The sequence below is a fragment of the Carassius auratus genome, chromosome 30, assembly GCF_003368295.1.
Source record: "Carassius auratus strain Wakin chromosome 30, ASM336829v1, whole genome shotgun sequence".
NCBI classification, from domain to species: Eukaryota; Metazoa; Chordata; class Actinopteri; order Cypriniformes; family Cyprinidae; genus Carassius; species Carassius auratus.
In genome coordinates, this window is record NC_039272.1 from 2,499,282 (window position 1) to 2,516,357 (window position 17,076).

The 17,076-nt window shown below is 38.7% G+C and overlaps 2 protein-coding genes across 3 annotated transcripts; both read left to right on the top strand.

Moving 5' to 3' along the window:
• The first annotated feature begins 52 nt into the window (after positions 1-52).
• On the top strand, positions 53-4,001 carry asb12a (ankyrin repeat and SOCS box-containing 12a). Its single transcript, XM_026210766.1, has 4 exons — positions 53-127; positions 762-960; positions 1,642-2,214; positions 3,040-4,001. The coding sequence occupies exons 2-4, from the start codon at positions 771-773 to the stop codon at positions 3,192-3,194; spliced, it is 918 nt and encodes a 305-aa protein (XP_026066551.1). The 5' UTR covers positions 53-127; positions 762-770; the 3' UTR covers positions 3,195-4,001.
• A 2,908-nt stretch (positions 4,002-6,909) lies between these two features.
• amer1 (APC membrane recruitment protein 1) lies at positions 6,910-12,561 on the top strand. 2 transcript variants are annotated; one of them, XM_026210768.1, is made up of 2 exons: positions 6,910-7,034; positions 8,281-12,561. In XM_026210768.1, the coding sequence occupies exon 2, from the start codon at positions 8,386-8,388 to the stop codon at positions 11,197-11,199; it is 2,814 nt and encodes a 937-aa protein (XP_026066553.1). In that variant the 5' UTR covers positions 6,910-7,034; positions 8,281-8,385; the 3' UTR covers positions 11,200-12,561. The 2 variants fall into 2 exon arrangements, with proteins under 2 accessions (XP_026066553.1, XP_026066554.1); XM_026210769.1 differs by lacking the exon at positions 6,910-7,034 and adding an exon at positions 7,072-7,524.
• The last annotated feature ends 4,515 nt before the right edge of the window (positions 12,562-17,076 follow it).

The following is a 17,076-nucleotide window of genomic DNA, read 5'->3' on the forward strand; positions in this document are numbered from 1 at the left end:
ATTACATAAACAGATATGACTGGATCCCATTGGCGCTGTGTGTGGACGCGCACAGCGCCCCCTCTGGTCGCTCAGAGTGACACAAGTTCAGCTTCCGCTGTTTGCTGCTCGTCGGTGTTTGGGCTTGGTGAGTGTCCTTGAGGCGAAAACACATATAAAATATCTACTATATGCTCGTGTTGTATATTTATTGTAGTCTATACCTTAAAAAATGCGTGTTTGGTTGACAGCAGGTCAGAAGGAGAGAGTCAAACGCTGCTGTATTTATGTTACAGATAGCGTTACTGGAGTTAAATACACCGACCGAGCTCCGATAGCCTGGGAATAAATATCCGCTTGTTTGAATGCGACTTGAAAGCTTTAAAGTGTAGTTTTGCTTGTTTTTTGGTGTTTATCTCGTTTGCTATCATACTAACTGACCGTGTATGTTTACTAGTTCTCGTTAAAGCTAATGCAGATAAACTCTTATCATGACAAAGCATTGCATGAATGTAAACGATGTCAAATATATTACATTAATATATCATAATTTACTCATTGATAACAATCATATCCCGATATAAGGTTGATTTGTTATTATGCAAAACTGTACTGAAAGTTCAACACAACAGTTCATGTCATGAAGTGAGTGCAATTCATCCTGAATACAGCCTAGTGAGCTGAAAACCTGGACAGCATTTTTGTTGTAGTCTAGATAGGCAGCTCACTAATGTCATGCAGAGGCCCTCATCTGTGCATCAACTGTTTGTTTTTCTCTGCAGTTCTCATCTATGCTCCAGCTGAGGCCAGTGGAGGAGGATGAAGCAGCCGCTGAGAGTCTGGTGCTGAACCGAGCTGTGGCTAAAAATGACCATTTCCTGCTGGCCGAGCTACTGTCACAAGAACGCTACAGGAAGTGCATTAATCAGCAGAGCGGCTGGGGGATCCCAGGTACACCGTTACGCATGGCTGCGTCTAAAGGTACGTTCCATGGTGTCACATCTGAGTTTGTTGTCCACCACGACCACAAGATTCAAGATTGTATTTGTCACATACTCCGTTATATATATATATGTGCATGGGTATATTTGTAGCAATAACCAACAATACATTGTATGGGCCAAAATTATTTCTCTTTTATGCCAAAAATCATTAGGATATTAAATAAAAATGTTCAATTAAGATATTTTGTACATTTCCTATATGCATAGCTAAGGACTATGTTTTGAATGTTTTGATTAATTTGCACCTTCGGATTCCACATTTTCAAATAGTTGTAACTCGGCCAAAAATTGTCCTGTCATATCCTAACAAACCATGCATCATGGAAAGCTTATATATATATATATATATATATATATATATATATATATATATATATATATATATATATATTAAATGTAAAATTTAATTGAATTAAATTTATGCATTTAGCAGACGCTTTAATCCAAAACAACTTGCAGTGCATTCAATTTATTACCTATCATGTGTTCCCGGAGATATATATATCCCAAAGTCTCTCAGTTTTGGCCTTTCCAGATGGGAACAGGGTGGACAGAGAGTTACCAGGGCGATTGAAGTCTTTGATGATGCGATTGAGACACACTGCTCTCTGTAGGGCTTCGCAGTAATTTTTAACACAGCAGTTTTTTTCCGCTGTAGGTCACCTGAGGTGTCTGCAGTTGCTCTTGTCCCATGGGGCGGATGTAGACCGGCTTGATGTTAAAGCCCAGACCCCTCTTTTCACCGCTGTGTGCGGGCGTTACTTGAGCTGTGTGATTGCACTTCTCCGTGCCGGAGCTAATCCGAATGGAAGCCACCTGAACAACAGCTCGCCTGTGCTCACCGCTGCCCGAGAGGGCGACCCCAAGATCCTCTGCCAGCTGCTTCAGCACGGGGCAGAGGTCAACGCCAGGTCAAAGGTGACACTGTGGGCCTCAGGGTTTGCTGTGTGCAGCGGCCCACTTTACCTGTCAGCCATATATGGACACCTGGATTGCTTCAAAATGTTGCTGTTATATGGGGCAGATCCGAACTATAACAGCCCAGAAGATAATGTGAACGGCAGAGCCACGCAGCAGAAGACGGTCCTGGAGTTGTGTTTGAGACACGGCTGTGCAGTCGAATACATTCAGCTGCTCATTGACTTTGGGGCAAACGTCTACTTGCCGACCCTCATTATAGAGAAGAGCACCAAACAGAACGAAGCTGTTGAGCTGTTGCTGAAAGAGCGAGGTGAGAGAAGCTTTAGTGGCATTATAGCATTGTTTTTTTTTATTGTCATTGGTGTTGTATGGAAATCTGTTTCTACCATGGAATAAAAAATAAAAAAAAGTGTTTTTTCCGCCTGCAATTCTGAGACAAAAAGGTCCAAATTTCAAGGTATAATTCCAGAATTGCAAGGTATATTTATATAGAATTTTTCTTCACAAATTCTTAGTTTAAATCTTGCCATTCAGATTTTTTCCCCCCTCTCAACTCTGAATAGTTTTTCTCAGAATTGTGAGTTTTTACTTTGGAATTTAGAGATTATATCTTACAATTCAGAATTGAAAGAAAAAATTCTAATTGTTAGATGTACACTCAGTATTGCAAGGGGAAAAAAATCAGAAATGTGAGATTTAAAAAAACTTGCAATTACCTTTTTTATTGATATTTATAACATTAGGGAAACAAGCTTCCAAGGTGTTGGTATTTAAACTATTAAATATATTTTATAAAATGTAAATAAATCTGAAAATAAAATATAAATATACAAAGTTGTATATTTTTAAATGTTACAGTTAAATGTAAAATTAGAAGTTTTGCCTTGGCAACTAACTGAAATAAATGCATTTAAAACTGAAGAACTAAAATTTAAATGGAAAATAAATTAAAGCTAAATAGAATTTTTTAAAAATCAAACTAAAGAAAAAGACAAAATCACATAATACTCAAATTAAATAAAAAAAATCCAAATTAAAGCTAATTCCAAATTAATTTAAAATGAATGAATACTATTAGTGAAATAAAACTGATTTGTCATTGTTAAATAACTTTTTTAATCTCTCTTTTTCACAGGGTGCCCGAAGACTCTGGCATCTCAGTGTAGATTGGCCATTCGTAAACACCTGATTCAGGTGAACAAGATTCAGTCTTTGGACTCTCTGGAGATTCCACCCAGGCTCATCGATTATCTCAAACACAATCCACACAAGAGTGCACTGGTTTACTGACAAAACCGATCACACTCCACTGTGTCTTTACTTAAGGACAGACTCATTCACTCACATATTGACTGTACAGGTAGACAATACACACATCTAGAGAGAAGGAAACAGACAGAAGATCTGAACTAATGACCTGGAATCACTCGTATGCAAACTCATAGATGGACCGATATACTGTTACTAACAACCCTGGTTTACATATATAAAGTGTATTAAACTTGAACATCCATGTAAATTAATTAGCTTTAATATCTTTCAAATTTGACTGTCTAATATTCCCAGAAGTGTTGCTGCAAATGCTCTAGAACTATGCATTGTCATACAGCCTGTTCTGCTTTTGCAAGATCATCTGGAGGTTTCTCATTCTAAATTGAACAATTTGTTTTTTTATTGATTTTTTTTGTTTGTTTATCAGAAACGGCTTGTTGAAGGATGTAAACATGTTGGTAAATGACTTATTGATCTTAATATGATGTGTAAAATCCAGTGTGATGTACTTGTGTCTATGAATCCCTCGTTTAGAGCAGATGGACTCTTCCAAAAGATGTTGTGTAACCTCCATTGTGCAGATAACATGTATTGGATATCATTTTGTTCCTGTGAGGTTAAAGACATCATCAGTTGCAGAGCAATTCTTCGATAGGAATTATAGCAGAGGTATTGATGTATCTTGCCTGAGGATTACGAAGTAATCAGTCTATGCTTAACTGGATACACAGAATATGTGCAGGTGTATATTGAAAACACAATTCTGCTATGAATAACATCTGGCTTGTAGTTTTGTTCATAAAATTGAACCGCTGAACACCATAATGTTTCTCCGTGTTGTCTTCTCTTTATTGAAATTTATGGGGTATAGTTTTAGGTGCCAGTTTCCATACAGAGATTTATTTCCATTTCATAAAATAGGATTATTGCACTGATGTGAAAAACTCAGAGAACTAACAATTACCAGTATCTGAAAAGGCAGATATAGACAAGACCTTACCAAATACAGACTAGTGTTATTTTAGTATTATATGATGTTATATAATTTATGAATATTTAGCTTGAAGTCTCTAAAATATCTAAATATTAGCTTTTATTTATTTTATTTTTATTTAATTTCAGTAGTTTGGTGTTCTTTTGTCATTATTTTTTGATAATTATTTCTGTTTTGGTCATTTATTTCAGTTGAGTTTTTCATGTAATCTAAATGAACAAAATATTTTTAATTAAGTTTTAGTTTAAACACTTTTTGATGTCAAGGACCCCTCGTCCCCTTCTAAAATAAATGCTGCAAAATTAAATAACTGGCTTTTTGTCACTGTAGGACTTTTTTCAGTTAAAAATAATCCGAAATCAATATTTGAGCAAGTACATAACCAGACAGTGTTCAAAATGATCGCCCTAACAGCGTTAGCAAATAGGTTTTCGTGGGAAATTCACGTCTGTAAAGAAGTTGTCCCATCTCCAAGGCTATTGCATGTGTCATTTAGAAATTATATTGTACAGAAATTGAAATCTACACACTTTAGACCCGTGGTTTCCAACCCTGGTCCTGGAGGCACCCCAACACTGGACATTTTTCTTATCTCCTTTCTCTGACACACCAATTTCAGATCTTGGAGACTGATGACCTGAATCAGTTGTGTTTGATTAAGGATACATGCAAAACGTGAAGTGTTGGGATGCCTCCAGACCAGGGTTGGGGCAATGCTGATGTTGTTAACATTAATAATTTGAGACTAAAATATATCAATAATAATAATAATTTGCATGGTGTGATGTGCTATGAGCAAACCCATCTCTCAGTTTTGACAGAAAAAATCACCATTGCTAACGCGATTTATTGTTATGTTTTTTTACATCAGTTGGTCAGAACAAACGTGGCAGACTTACATTACTAGTTCAGATGACGATATATGGTGAAAATTCTTATTTGGGTAAAATATTTTCAAGACATAGGCTAGAATTTGTCATGTCAAGTCACCTTTATCTATATAGCGCTTTATACAAAATACATTACGTCAAAGCAACTGAACAACATTTATTAGGAAAACAGTGTGTCAATAATGCAAAATGATAAAGGCAGTTCATCATTTAATTCAGTGATGTCATCTCTGTTCAGTTTAAATAGTGTCTGTGCATTTATTTGCAATCAAGTCAACAATATCGCTGTAAATTACGTGACCCCAACTAAGCAAGCCAGAGGCGACAGCGGCAAGGAACTGAAACTCCATCGATGACAGAATGGAGAAAAAAACCTTGAGAGAAACCAGGCTCAGTTGGGGGGCCAGTTCTCCTCTGACCAGATGAAAACAACAGTTCAGTTCCAGGCTGCAGCAAAGTCAGATTGTGCAGAAGAATCATCTGTTTCCTGTGGTCTTGTCCTGGTGGTTCTCTGAGACAAGCTCTTTACAGGGGATCTGTATCTGGGGCTCTAGTTGTCCTCTTCACCGCTGTCTTTCAGGGATGTAGAGGTCCTTTCTAGGTGCTGATCCACCATCTGGTCTGGATACGTACTGGAACCGGGCAGGGGCGGATCTACTGGGGTGGCATAGGACACCCTAAAAGAAAGCCTTGCCACCCCTGCTGCCACCCGAGTTGGCAGCAACTAATTAAAAGTTATGGCCAATTTGAAAATTTACGAGCGCGAATCTTTCATGATTCGTGATCCCGCTCCGAACTCCCAAACTGACTCAAAGGATTGTATAAACAGTTTTTGTAAAAAATAGGCTAACGATTGCGTCATAACCACTCGGCTCTCTGTCGCATTACCGTACAGACAGGAGGAGAAGCTCGTAGGCAATTAACTTAACATGGCGTACTGGCGTTACATTTTAAAATACTATACAAAATAATTAATCGGAATACTTACTCCTGCTCACTCACGCCAAAGAACTCCCCGCTCAAGCTCGCCGTCTCTGCAAGATTAACGATGGCAGTTTTCACGCACAGCTAGAAGATTTACATCTGTCAGACAGGTTGCTGACGTCGTCAAGCTTGAGTCTGCGCGTCAGAAACGGAAGTGCCAAAAAATGCTAAAAATGGGCTTCACTTGTCTCAATTGAGTTCCAATGGGGTCACTGTGTCCATTTCTTTTACTGTCTATGGTACGAACTCCCGAAATGATTCAAATGATTCGCGAACCCACTTTGAACTCCCGAACTGATTAAAATGATCCGCGAAGCCGCTCCGAACTCCCAAACTGACTCATTCGCGATCCCCATAACTGACTCAAATGATGTGGAGGATTATAAAGGAGCTCATTCAAATACTGAGGTGCTAAACCATTCAGGACTTTATAAGTAATATTTTAAAATCTATGTGATGTTTGATAGGGAACCAGTGCAATGTTGACAGGACCGGGCTAATTTGGTCATACTTTCTGGTTCTAGTAAGAACTCTTGCTTGTGTCGCACAATTTGTGAGTGATAAGTAAAGATTTTTATTTTAATATATTAATATTTCTACTGCATTAACTACACTTTTTTAATTCGCGGGAGTTGTCGAAACATTAAGTTAAGTCAGCAATACCTAGTGTTAATTGTGTATATTATATTATTTTATTTCAGGGTTATGTAGCCTAACCTATTGCTATTATTACTTTAATTACCGTTACCTCTTTTTTTCATGTCACTGCTTTTTATAGTGCATGCAAAGATTGTACGTTGAAGTAGACACCATGGTAACTACACTTCCCAAAATGCACATTGCACGGAAAAGCCATAGACAGTAAAGGGAAAAGCCGCCAGCCAGCCAGCGCTCAATGAACAAAGTGAATCACAGCCGCGAGCTCCTGCAGCGCTGCGCGAGGACAGAGCACATCACTGCACGCGCTTTCGGAAAAGATGGAAAAATAAGGCGAGTATCGTTAATGTTTCTATATGTGTGAATTTTCGCTATTTGACTGTTAACGTACGTGAGTGTATAAGCATAAACAGATGTTTACTTGTGCAATTTATGTGTATCAGTGAAGCGGACGCGAGCTGGTTAGCGTCTGGGCTAGCGCGCGCCAGCTCATTCGCAGTGATGGTGTCCAGCTGGGGACACTGCGTGTAGTCTTTTAATAGAAGTTCTATTCGATGCCAGTAACATTTTCTGTGCAGTAATAGGTGTAATTGATCCATGGGGTGTAGTTCTTTGGACTGTATGTGTTTCTCCTTTGTTTATGATGCACATACAGTGAGTGTTCAGGCCCGTTGCCTTCAGTCAGCTTTTGTTTTGATTGTAGGTTTAATCTAGCGGAACTTCACTCACGTTATGTGTTGCATTGAAGGACTCCTTCAGGTTGTAACACTGTACTATCATCGATTTTGTTTATGTAATGTTGTAGGTCAGCCTTTCTGCCTCTGTAAGTATTATTCACACCTACATGAGCAAATGTAATTTACTCTTTACTTCATAGCCCAGTGATAATAATGTGCATGATAAAACATTTTCTTCTTGGGGATAGCTATAAACAGTGGGAAGACAACAATGCAAATGCTCATTAAAATATGATAAAGTAACAGATAAGTATTATATATTGTATTTTTTTACAAATATAATTGTGGGTAAACCATGCATTTATTATTGATTACTGAAAGACCAAATTTCAGTCAATACCTGAATAAGGTCAGGACAAACGGAGATTCAGCCTAGTTGGTGCCAGGATTATATTTTGTGTTATACTTTTTATAAGCCCTAAAAAGTAATTCATTCCTTAAAAGGATAGTTCACCCTTATGTTGAACACAAAAAAGATATTTAGAAGAACCAAACAGTTGTTGGTCCTCATTGGCTTTCATAGTAGGTAAAGAAATACTATAGAAGTCAATGGAGATCATTAACTGTTTGATTTTTCAAAATATCTTCTTTTGTGTTTGGAATGAAATGAGAGCGAGTTAATGATGACATTTTCATTTTTTGGGTGAACTATGCCTTTAAAGTTTATATTATCATATTTGGGATGTATGGAAATGGACATTTTGAACATAAATATACAGCTACATCTTTCAGTGTTTGAATAAATTGTCATTGTAAATGTTTATTAATAACTATGTGCTAGATTAGTTTTTACTTATTTTGACTGTTCCTAACGATGCATCTCAATTTTTGTTCTTTCACAGGTATAAGATGTTTGATAAGCACAGTCCCCATACTTTCCAGCCCGCCTGTCAGGGTGGAGTATTTACTACAGACATGCTCCATTAGCCACAGTCAGCTGTGTCAGTATGGACACCACCACAGGAAGTGAGGTTGTAGGTGCAGAAGGGGGTCCACAGTCAGACTCTGTTTCCCATGACAGCCCTCAACCTCAGTCACCCCCTTCTGTGAAAATACGGAAGGCGGCTTTTAGGTTTTTTGGTGGTCGGAAGAGCATATGCGTTCTGCCCAGCTTTTTCAGTGGCCGTGGCAGAAGTCAAAGAAAGGGATCATCAAAAACAGGTGTTACGAAAAGCCAGACATACGATGGGGTGAGCAGAGCATGCTGGGAAGATTTGGGTAGAGGAAGCAGTGAAGCTGCCTCAGGGGACTTTGAGTTTTGTGCCTCCAGTGACCCTCAGAAATCACATGAGGATCACGGGAAGTCTCAGTCTCTACCACGACAGCGTAGAGGCCTCCGGGGGCTTTTCAGCAGCATTCGGAGGCACAGGAAAAACAAAAATGTTGAACTAGAAAAGCATGAGACACATGAAATGTCTTCAAGCTTCCATGCCGAAACAGTGCCTGGTGCCCTGTCGAGTGTCAGTGACCGTAGCGAAGAGTTGGTGCCAGATGTGCCTAATCAATCCACAGGCAGTGAATGCAAACTGCCATTGGCTGCCACTGAATGTACGAAAGATGTAACGCTAGTGCCTGAGAAAAGGAGGAGCAGAGTGGAGGTGGATAAGAGGAAGAGAGCAAAAGAAGAGGAGAAAAAGGGGAAGGAGATACAAAATGCAAAACGGGAAGAACTGACGACATATCATCAACCGCTGTGCGCCGAGTCAGAACTGGACCGTTTGGCTGAGCAGAATGTGGACGTTCCTGATGGTGAACCTCCAGCTGTATCCTGCTCCTCTGAAAACCTAATCTATGGTGACGTTTCGTCATTGAAAAGCTTTGATTCGTTGACCGGATGCGGAGACATCATTGCAGACCAGGATGATGTCAGTGTCGCCGAGAGCTCTGTGTCTGCCGAGAGAGGCAGCCGAAACGCAGGAAAACGGAGCTCATGTTTTGTCACATATCAAGGGGGAGGGGAAGAGATGGCAACTCCCGATGAGATAGACGCGGATTACTTGCAGAGCTTATGGGAATCTGAAACTAGTAATGAAGTCTGCTATGTCCCCTCAGACATGGGCTCGGATAGCACTTCGCTTACTCCTGATCAGCAAATCAGCTCGATCCATGCCACCTCCAGCAGCAGCCCACTGGGAATCACAGAAACAGCCCTCACTCCTGTTGACCTCTTGAGCCCTCAGAGTGATCGGCAGGAATCGGTTCCCAACAGCGATGAGGGATACTATGACTCCACCACGCCAGGTATGGAGGAGGAGAGTAGAGAGCGTCCACAACAGGAAAGGCTTCCACGGGACAGCTACAGTGGTGATGCCCTTTATGAACTTTTTGAACCTGACGATCATCTACTCAGCCCTGTTCTTCCTCCCAAGGATGCCCATTCATTTGTTGGTGCGGATAAGAGTAAAACAAACCCTCTGTACGTCCTGGCATCCTCTGCCCTAGAGACCGGAACAATGGAGACGGAGGAGGAGCGTCTGAGCAAGATCCAGCATGCCCTTCTGTGCTGCGAGCTCCAGAAACTCAGAAGCCCATCCAAAGATCAGCTTCTGTTCCACACAGACTGCTTCTACGATGATTCAAGCCTTTCCACAGGCAAGGGGAAGATGGTTTTGAAAGAAGCCATGAATCAGTGCAATCCCCAATCACCACCGAGATCCCAAGCTGTAAAAGAGCCATTACCTCTCAGCAGGGGTCAGATCCAGAAAACTCCATTGTTTGCCGAATCAGGGTTTAGTCCACATGTCGCTGAGACAACCAGAAGACAACCTCAATCTGAGGATCAGAGCCCAGTACTACCCACCAGAGGCTGCAGTCAGTCTCAAGAAGAGCTGATGGTCTGCTTCTCCCAAGCACTCGTAGATTTCACAAAGAACACCCGGCTTTACCGCAACTCAACTGAGAGTCTTGATGGCTCAGAGTCGAGTTCTCCTTTCGGACCGAGTCTGAGTGCCCTGCCCGCCATTGTCACATTCGACGTGGTCGACATGGAGAATGAAGGTGAATGTGAGCAGCAGACCGAGCTTGTTGAGGAGGAGGAGGAAGAGTTGGCATCTCCTTACGAACCCTTCGAGGATGATGGCTGTTACCTTCAGCAAGATGCCTTTGCTGAGTGTGACCAGCGTACTTTTGATGCCTACGAACAGAGTCTCTTGCTAAGTAACGCTTGGGGCATTGCTAGCCTTCCTCGCCATCTCAGTTTGGGTCGACCTTGTCCTCCCGTCCCCGCCCCATTAGCACTAAACCGTCGCAGTCGCTCCCTTGACACGGACAGTCTGGAGTTTCAGACAAGTGAACTTTACACCAACTGTGACTCTGTGTTTTCACAGCGTAGGACTGCTGATTGTAGTGATAAGGCATTAACGCAACAACCCTGTGGGATCACTGTTGATAGTTGGAGGCGGGGCTATGGGCGGAGTTTTGAGTCCTCCAACTCTTCTCAGCAAGAAGCGAAGTTGCCACACGTGAGCCAGTCAACTACAAGACCTTCACATCTCCCTCTAAAGAACAACTGCCGTTATCGTAACCTCCCTGGATCCGCTAGAGCCGATGGCGATGGCGAGATTTTGTTAGGGGGAGGTGATGCGCTTTACCCCTGCAGTTACCCCCCTACAGGTATGCAATGGAAGAATCGACCTGTGGGTGTCACTCAAGGTGTGCCCCACCTTCGCTCTGAGCAGTCGGCAGACCATCGAGAAATTCCCATAAAGAACAGGAGGGGGGAACTTCAGGGTGGCTTCACCCCTGCACCACCCAAATTATAAACAATCTCTCCCATTCCAAGTAAAACAATGATACAAATAGACATGTCTCGTCACCAAAGACGATGCTGGATGTTTACTGACAGTCTTGAATTGTATCCCACTCACACACACTGTAGTTGCTGTTACTGCCAGATAAGCTATAGTATTCTTTTGTGATGTACTGTGTAGTTTCGGAGCTATGTTTTAGTTTCTGTGAGTTTAAGAGGACGTGTATTTGTACCTGTATTTGCTACAGCATTACTCCGCAGGTGCTGTTTGTATATAGATGCCATATTGCTTTGCATTTATGTAGCCAGGTATTGGTTTAGATATGTTTTTGGTATATTTGCAAAAACACAACAAGCTATAAATGACTTATTTTAGCATAAGAATGAAAACCTTCATTAGAACATTGAAACCAATATCATCTTAGTATTTGTTCATCTATCAAATTCCGTAAGAGCAAATACTTTTTTTAATACAACACTTTTTTGGGAAATCGAAAATATGCTGTATGTTTCAAGGTTTTAATGTTTAGATCTTGGAACTTTTTCTTGTTTAGCTAGTTACACATTTCTTTTAATATGGTATTTTCTGGTTTTGGAATAGCACATGCTACTTTCATAGGAAAAATGCCTGTTAACATCTTTGATTAACTTCTTTATTTACCGAAGGCTTAACGATCGGAGTATAGAATCTAGTTTATTTCTTTATAGTGCTGCTAAACATTATGTGATTATTTGGGATTACATAATGTACTGTATTAACTGTATGGATATCTGCAAATTATTACTGAGTATTCTCTGTGTACATTTGAGACCGATCTGGCCTAAAGTCTTCAGTAAATATGATTTATGTAGTTGGTAGTCAAAGGGTACTATCTTGAGTCATTTGAGACAGAATGTCAGTAAAGCCTTTAACGATGTTATCTGATTGTTCTGTGCTGTTATTCCACAGTCACGGTCATCTATCCTTATCAGAATGCCAAAGTCAGATTAATGCACTTACCATTTTTACCGGTGCGTATATTCAGCTCTTAAGAATGATTCAAACCTTTGTGTTTCCTTGCAGATAAATCCAGTGCTGTTCTATAATTAATGTTGTGTTCTATTTGGGACATTTGTGTGATTAATGGTCCATACCCCATTTTTTTGTGGTATCAGAAAACCAAAAGCATTTTTTTCCCATATTTTTGTGTTTTAATACACAAGCATGTACATACAAAGACAAAGAATGTTAGAACATCTCAGAAACACTTGACCTTCATAGCCTCAAAGTTGTCATTTTCAAAAGGTTTAAACGTGTCAATCACAACACACTCAAAACAATCTCTTTCCACACATAAATCAACACTGATTGGAAATAAACCCTTAATAGGCATCACTACTGCACGTTTGTGAGTGTTTTTTTTAGTAACATCTAAAGTGCTGTCGTTTCCAATGTTAGATGATTTGTTAATAGTGCAGCTTTAGGTCATTATTAGTATATGAATACTAATAATATATATATATATATATATATTTTAGGGTTTACTGACACTCAGTAAACCCTAAAATATATATATATATTTTTTTGGAGTGTGCTTAAAAAACTTGAAGAGCTTCTGGTATTTGGGACCACCATGACTTTGGATGTTATTATTATTTTCTTGTGCTCTTGTACTGTGAGTATTCTTAGGATTAGCAGAAAACAGAAATGATCTTAATATGTTAGCGAGAAAATGGAACTCTTTTGGACATATTAAGACTGTACTATCTATTTTGACAAAAGAGAAATGGAATATTTTGACTTAAAGCAAACTGTGTGTAAGCTTATCATGCCCCGACATGTGCACTGTAATTCTGTTTTTTATTATTTAGTGAAAACCTAAATGGACAAATGGATTTTAGATGTGGCACTTATAGGTGAAATAGCATTAGGGCCTTATTATTATTATTTTGAGCTATTAGGCATTGCCTTGTTAGTAGAGCTGATGCTGTATTTGATTGACAGGTGGTCTCCGTTCTTAAGTCAAGGAGGCTGCAGTTGTCATGGAAACTGGTTGAAGCTGTCATGCACGTCTTACTGTTATGAGCTGGGAAGAGCAAAATAAATGTAGGCAATTCGGGACTGACAGCAATTGATGTGTCATATTGTGTTTTCCAACCTCCCCTCTCGCTTTTCTTTTTTGTCAGTATGTAAATGATATACATCAGTAAACGTATAAGAAAACGGATCAGCGATCACTTGAGCGGTGTTGGCTCCCTCTTCTGGGTAGATTGTGTCCAACCACTATGTTTTGATTCCTCGTGTCATAAATAGTTTTAATATTGTTTTAAACTATCAAACATAAAAAGTTATTAATCATTCTAAACCATCTTGTTGTTGATTTTATTCTAATTGTATCCATCTGTGGGCCTTACTATGATTACACGTGATGACAATTTAGTCTAAATTTAGTGTAATTAACACACTGTGTGCAAAACCTCTCAGACAAGTTTGTTAATATCTTGCATTTCACCCTGTCGCTCAATTCATTTAGTATAAAATTGCACAGGTTTATGCATTTATATTTATTTAGCATTTGCTGTTACACAAAGCGGCTCACAAACGAGGAACACATGAAATCATTCTTAATATCTTCATGTTAAAAAACTTCCATCTCTGCTCTGATTTTTTTTTTGTGTGCTAGTCCACCACTGCATTAGGGGGCACTCTCAGCATAAAACACAACTAAAACAACAGGACTGCATTTATGTTGTTGTTATAATTTTGGTGATAAAACAACTTAGAAGCTTAATCATGCAGGTGAGTCACACAGCACAACTTGCTGATATAGATTTATGGATGCATAGTTACAAAGTGAACTTTTAACAGCATTTGCAGCACACTGATTGTCTGTTTACTTCTGTCCTGACCTCAACCAATCAGCACGCAGCATTCCATCACATCCCTGCAGGATGCACTCCCAGGGTTGCTATGCAATGGCAATCTTGTATTACGTAGAATAAGACCATGTGATCCAGAGTTTGTTTATTACCCTCTCTGCGCATTGAAATGTTTTTCTTGACTGGGAATGACTGTCATTATCATCTGTTTATCTGAATCGAAACAGATGGCTGGTTTACTGAACTCTGTTACAAGTGCACACAGTGTAAGGTCATTTGGAGAAAGGTGTATTCCACAAGACCCACACTAGTTTTGGCCAACAACCAGAACCATACAGTGGCCAGATTTCAAAATGACCCATTTCTACGTGGTTTGTGTGAGCATGTTGATGATTCCTCCACTGGCACTGAGCTGTGTGGTGAGTCTTTTTCTCAGGAGAGAGTATATTACATAAGCCTTCAGTCTCTATCTCTCGATGCCTTAACAACCTTGGCATTCATCCGAAATGGATATTAGAGAGTTTGTATAGACAAGCTTGTACTGTTGTCATTTTTGCGATTGTCTCTTCTTCTTCATCTTGAAAGAGAGGGAAAACCTATTAAAAAGAAACAAGTCCTTTGAACTTGGAGCCAGTATCCTGCTTTTGGACAACAGTACTATTATGGAAATACCATGGTATTCTGTGAAGTACTTTGAAGCCATGTCAATAAACGGTGTATGAATATGGAGATAATCTAGTACTATTATATACATCAAAGATCCATTTGTGTACTGCTCTGCACTGTATTTTTGAAGCAATCTTTAATATTTAATTTGAATCATAATTTAACAGTGATTTTTAGATTGAAGCTAAAGTATTTTTAGACAACTTGGAGAACCAAGTAAACAAGCAGTGTATGAATATGGAGATCATATATACATCAAAGTGCAACCGAACTGTTATGTACCACTTTGCACTGTATTTTAGAAGTTAATAAATTTAAACCATAAATACAATTTTTAGATATATTCATATAAATATTTTTAGAAAACATGGAGAACCATGCAGGTAGACGGTGTATGAATATGGAGGGAATTTAGTATGATTATATTGAGTGCATTTGTACAGCAGCATTTTTTTTATTTCAGAAATAATATGTTTAATAGTATTTTTTAGATTTTAGGTTAAAGCTATAATTTGAATAATGCTTTTAGAAAACATGGAGAACCCTGTAAATAAGCAGTGCATATGGAGAGCATTTAGTATCATTATGCTTTACATCAAAGTACCTTTGTACTTTTGTGTACTGCTTTGCGCAATATTTAAAAATTAAATTTTAGATTCTTAAAAGCAATCTAATAGAATATTTTAGACTGTACATATGTTTTAGTATTTTTAGAGATATAAAAGAAGTCACAATCACTAATTATTCATACCTGTGTATGTGTCATTAGCCTGGAGCTCAAGACTTCAAAACCTCCTTTTATCTACAGATATAGAGCAGCACTTCACTTATGTATTCCACATAATAATAGCAGTATAGCACCATGTTTTATTTATGAAACTTTGAGCTCTCTTCTCATCTGATTTATTCATGACTCACACACATATGCCACAAAATACACTATTCTAAATAGTGCCTTGGGAATGAGGTAAAGCTTATGAGGACTGTGTATATGTGTGTATATATACATAAGATGCCTTAAGTTTAAAATTGCATGAGCTGGACAGGACATATTGTCTCCAAAAGCTTTTATACACATACACACCCACTCTGTTATGCACACACATATGCCCCCAAACATTGAGTCCATTAGTGACATCCCAACTCGCACACTGTCCTGCCTTGGTTTTAAACTATGAATACACTGTTACGTATGCAAGAGCTACATCACAGTAAACCTCGGGACACACAGAGGAGAGTCAGGGGGAGGGGGTCTTGTGATCCCCAGAATGCTTGTTACATCATCTCTCCTGCTTCATTGCATAATGAAGCAAAAATATATATGTGAAGGTCAGCTAGAAAGACTCTGACAACAGGACAGTACCGCAGGATTGGTGTTCTGTGTGTCTTTCTGTTTTAGTACAGGAATTTCAGATTAGTGCTTTGTTGCAGGGTTCATTTGTCCCCTAATCATTTTAAGAAAGGGTGATGGAGACGGTGATTGGATAGATGTTTTGGCTTCGCTTTTAAGTATTACAACAAGAATGTACATGGAAAGTTGACACAGTGCTCCTGCAGTGGGATAGAATAAGCCTGTACTTTTTTCATAATGACTTGCACTGTATTTAAGGTGTGAATTTCTATGGGAATCACATCCATATATGAACGTTAGTTTATTAATGCATACATAATTATTTTTGCACCTCATATTGAGAGAGTACATGGAATATTTAATTAAGAAAATGCATTTTAGTAAGCTACATGAATATGTATATATATATATATATATATATATATATATATATATATATATATATATTTTTTTTTTTTTTATTATTATTATTATTATTTTTTAGGAGCAAATCAGCATTTAAGAATGATTTCTGAAGGATCACGTGACACTGAAGACTGAAAATTCAGCTTTGCCATCACAGGAATAAATTCCATTTGAAAATATATATGAATATACTGTATATATTTTTTAACTGTAATAATATTTCACAATATTTATGTTTTACTGTATTTTTGATCAAATAAAATTAAGCTTGGTGGGCATAAGAGACATTCAAAACATTAAAAAAAAAAAAAAGTGTCACTGACCCCAAAGTTTTTAACAGAAGTGTTTATTCAGGCACTTGATCTCACTACAGAAATGAAGCAGTGATTCAAACATCACATTAGCTCCTCGTCTCTTGTGTGGATGTGTATGTGTCTGTTGTCTGTGTGATTTCAAACACACACTGTATATAATTATGCCTGATGGCAGAGAATAATCTCCTCTCACCCATGATATCAATGTTTTCAGTATCATATTACATTAAGCCTGCCTATGATGGTTAAATAATAATAAACTATTTAAAAATGAATGGTGTACAGGACTGTATTG

What these genes read in the sequence shown, in the direction of transcription:
- asb12a (XM_026210766.1), top strand. Translation starts at nt 771, where the DNA reads ATGCTCCAGCTGAGGCCAGTGGAGGAGGATGAAGCAGCCGCTGAGAGT. An exon ending in ACGCATGGCTGCGTCTAAAG is followed by an intron (nt 961 to 1,641) that starts GTACGTTCCATG and finishes TTTCCGCTGTAG; the next exon opens with GTCACCTGAGGTGTCTGCAG. An exon ending in GCTGTTGCTGAAAGAGCGAG is followed by an intron (nt 2,215 to 3,039) that starts GTGAGAGAAGCT and finishes TCTTTTTCACAG; the next exon opens with GGTGCCCGAAGACTCTGGCA.
- amer1 (XM_026210768.1), top strand. Translation starts at nt 8,386, where the DNA reads ATGGACACCACCACAGGAAGTGAGGTTGTAGGTGCAGAAGGGGGTCCA.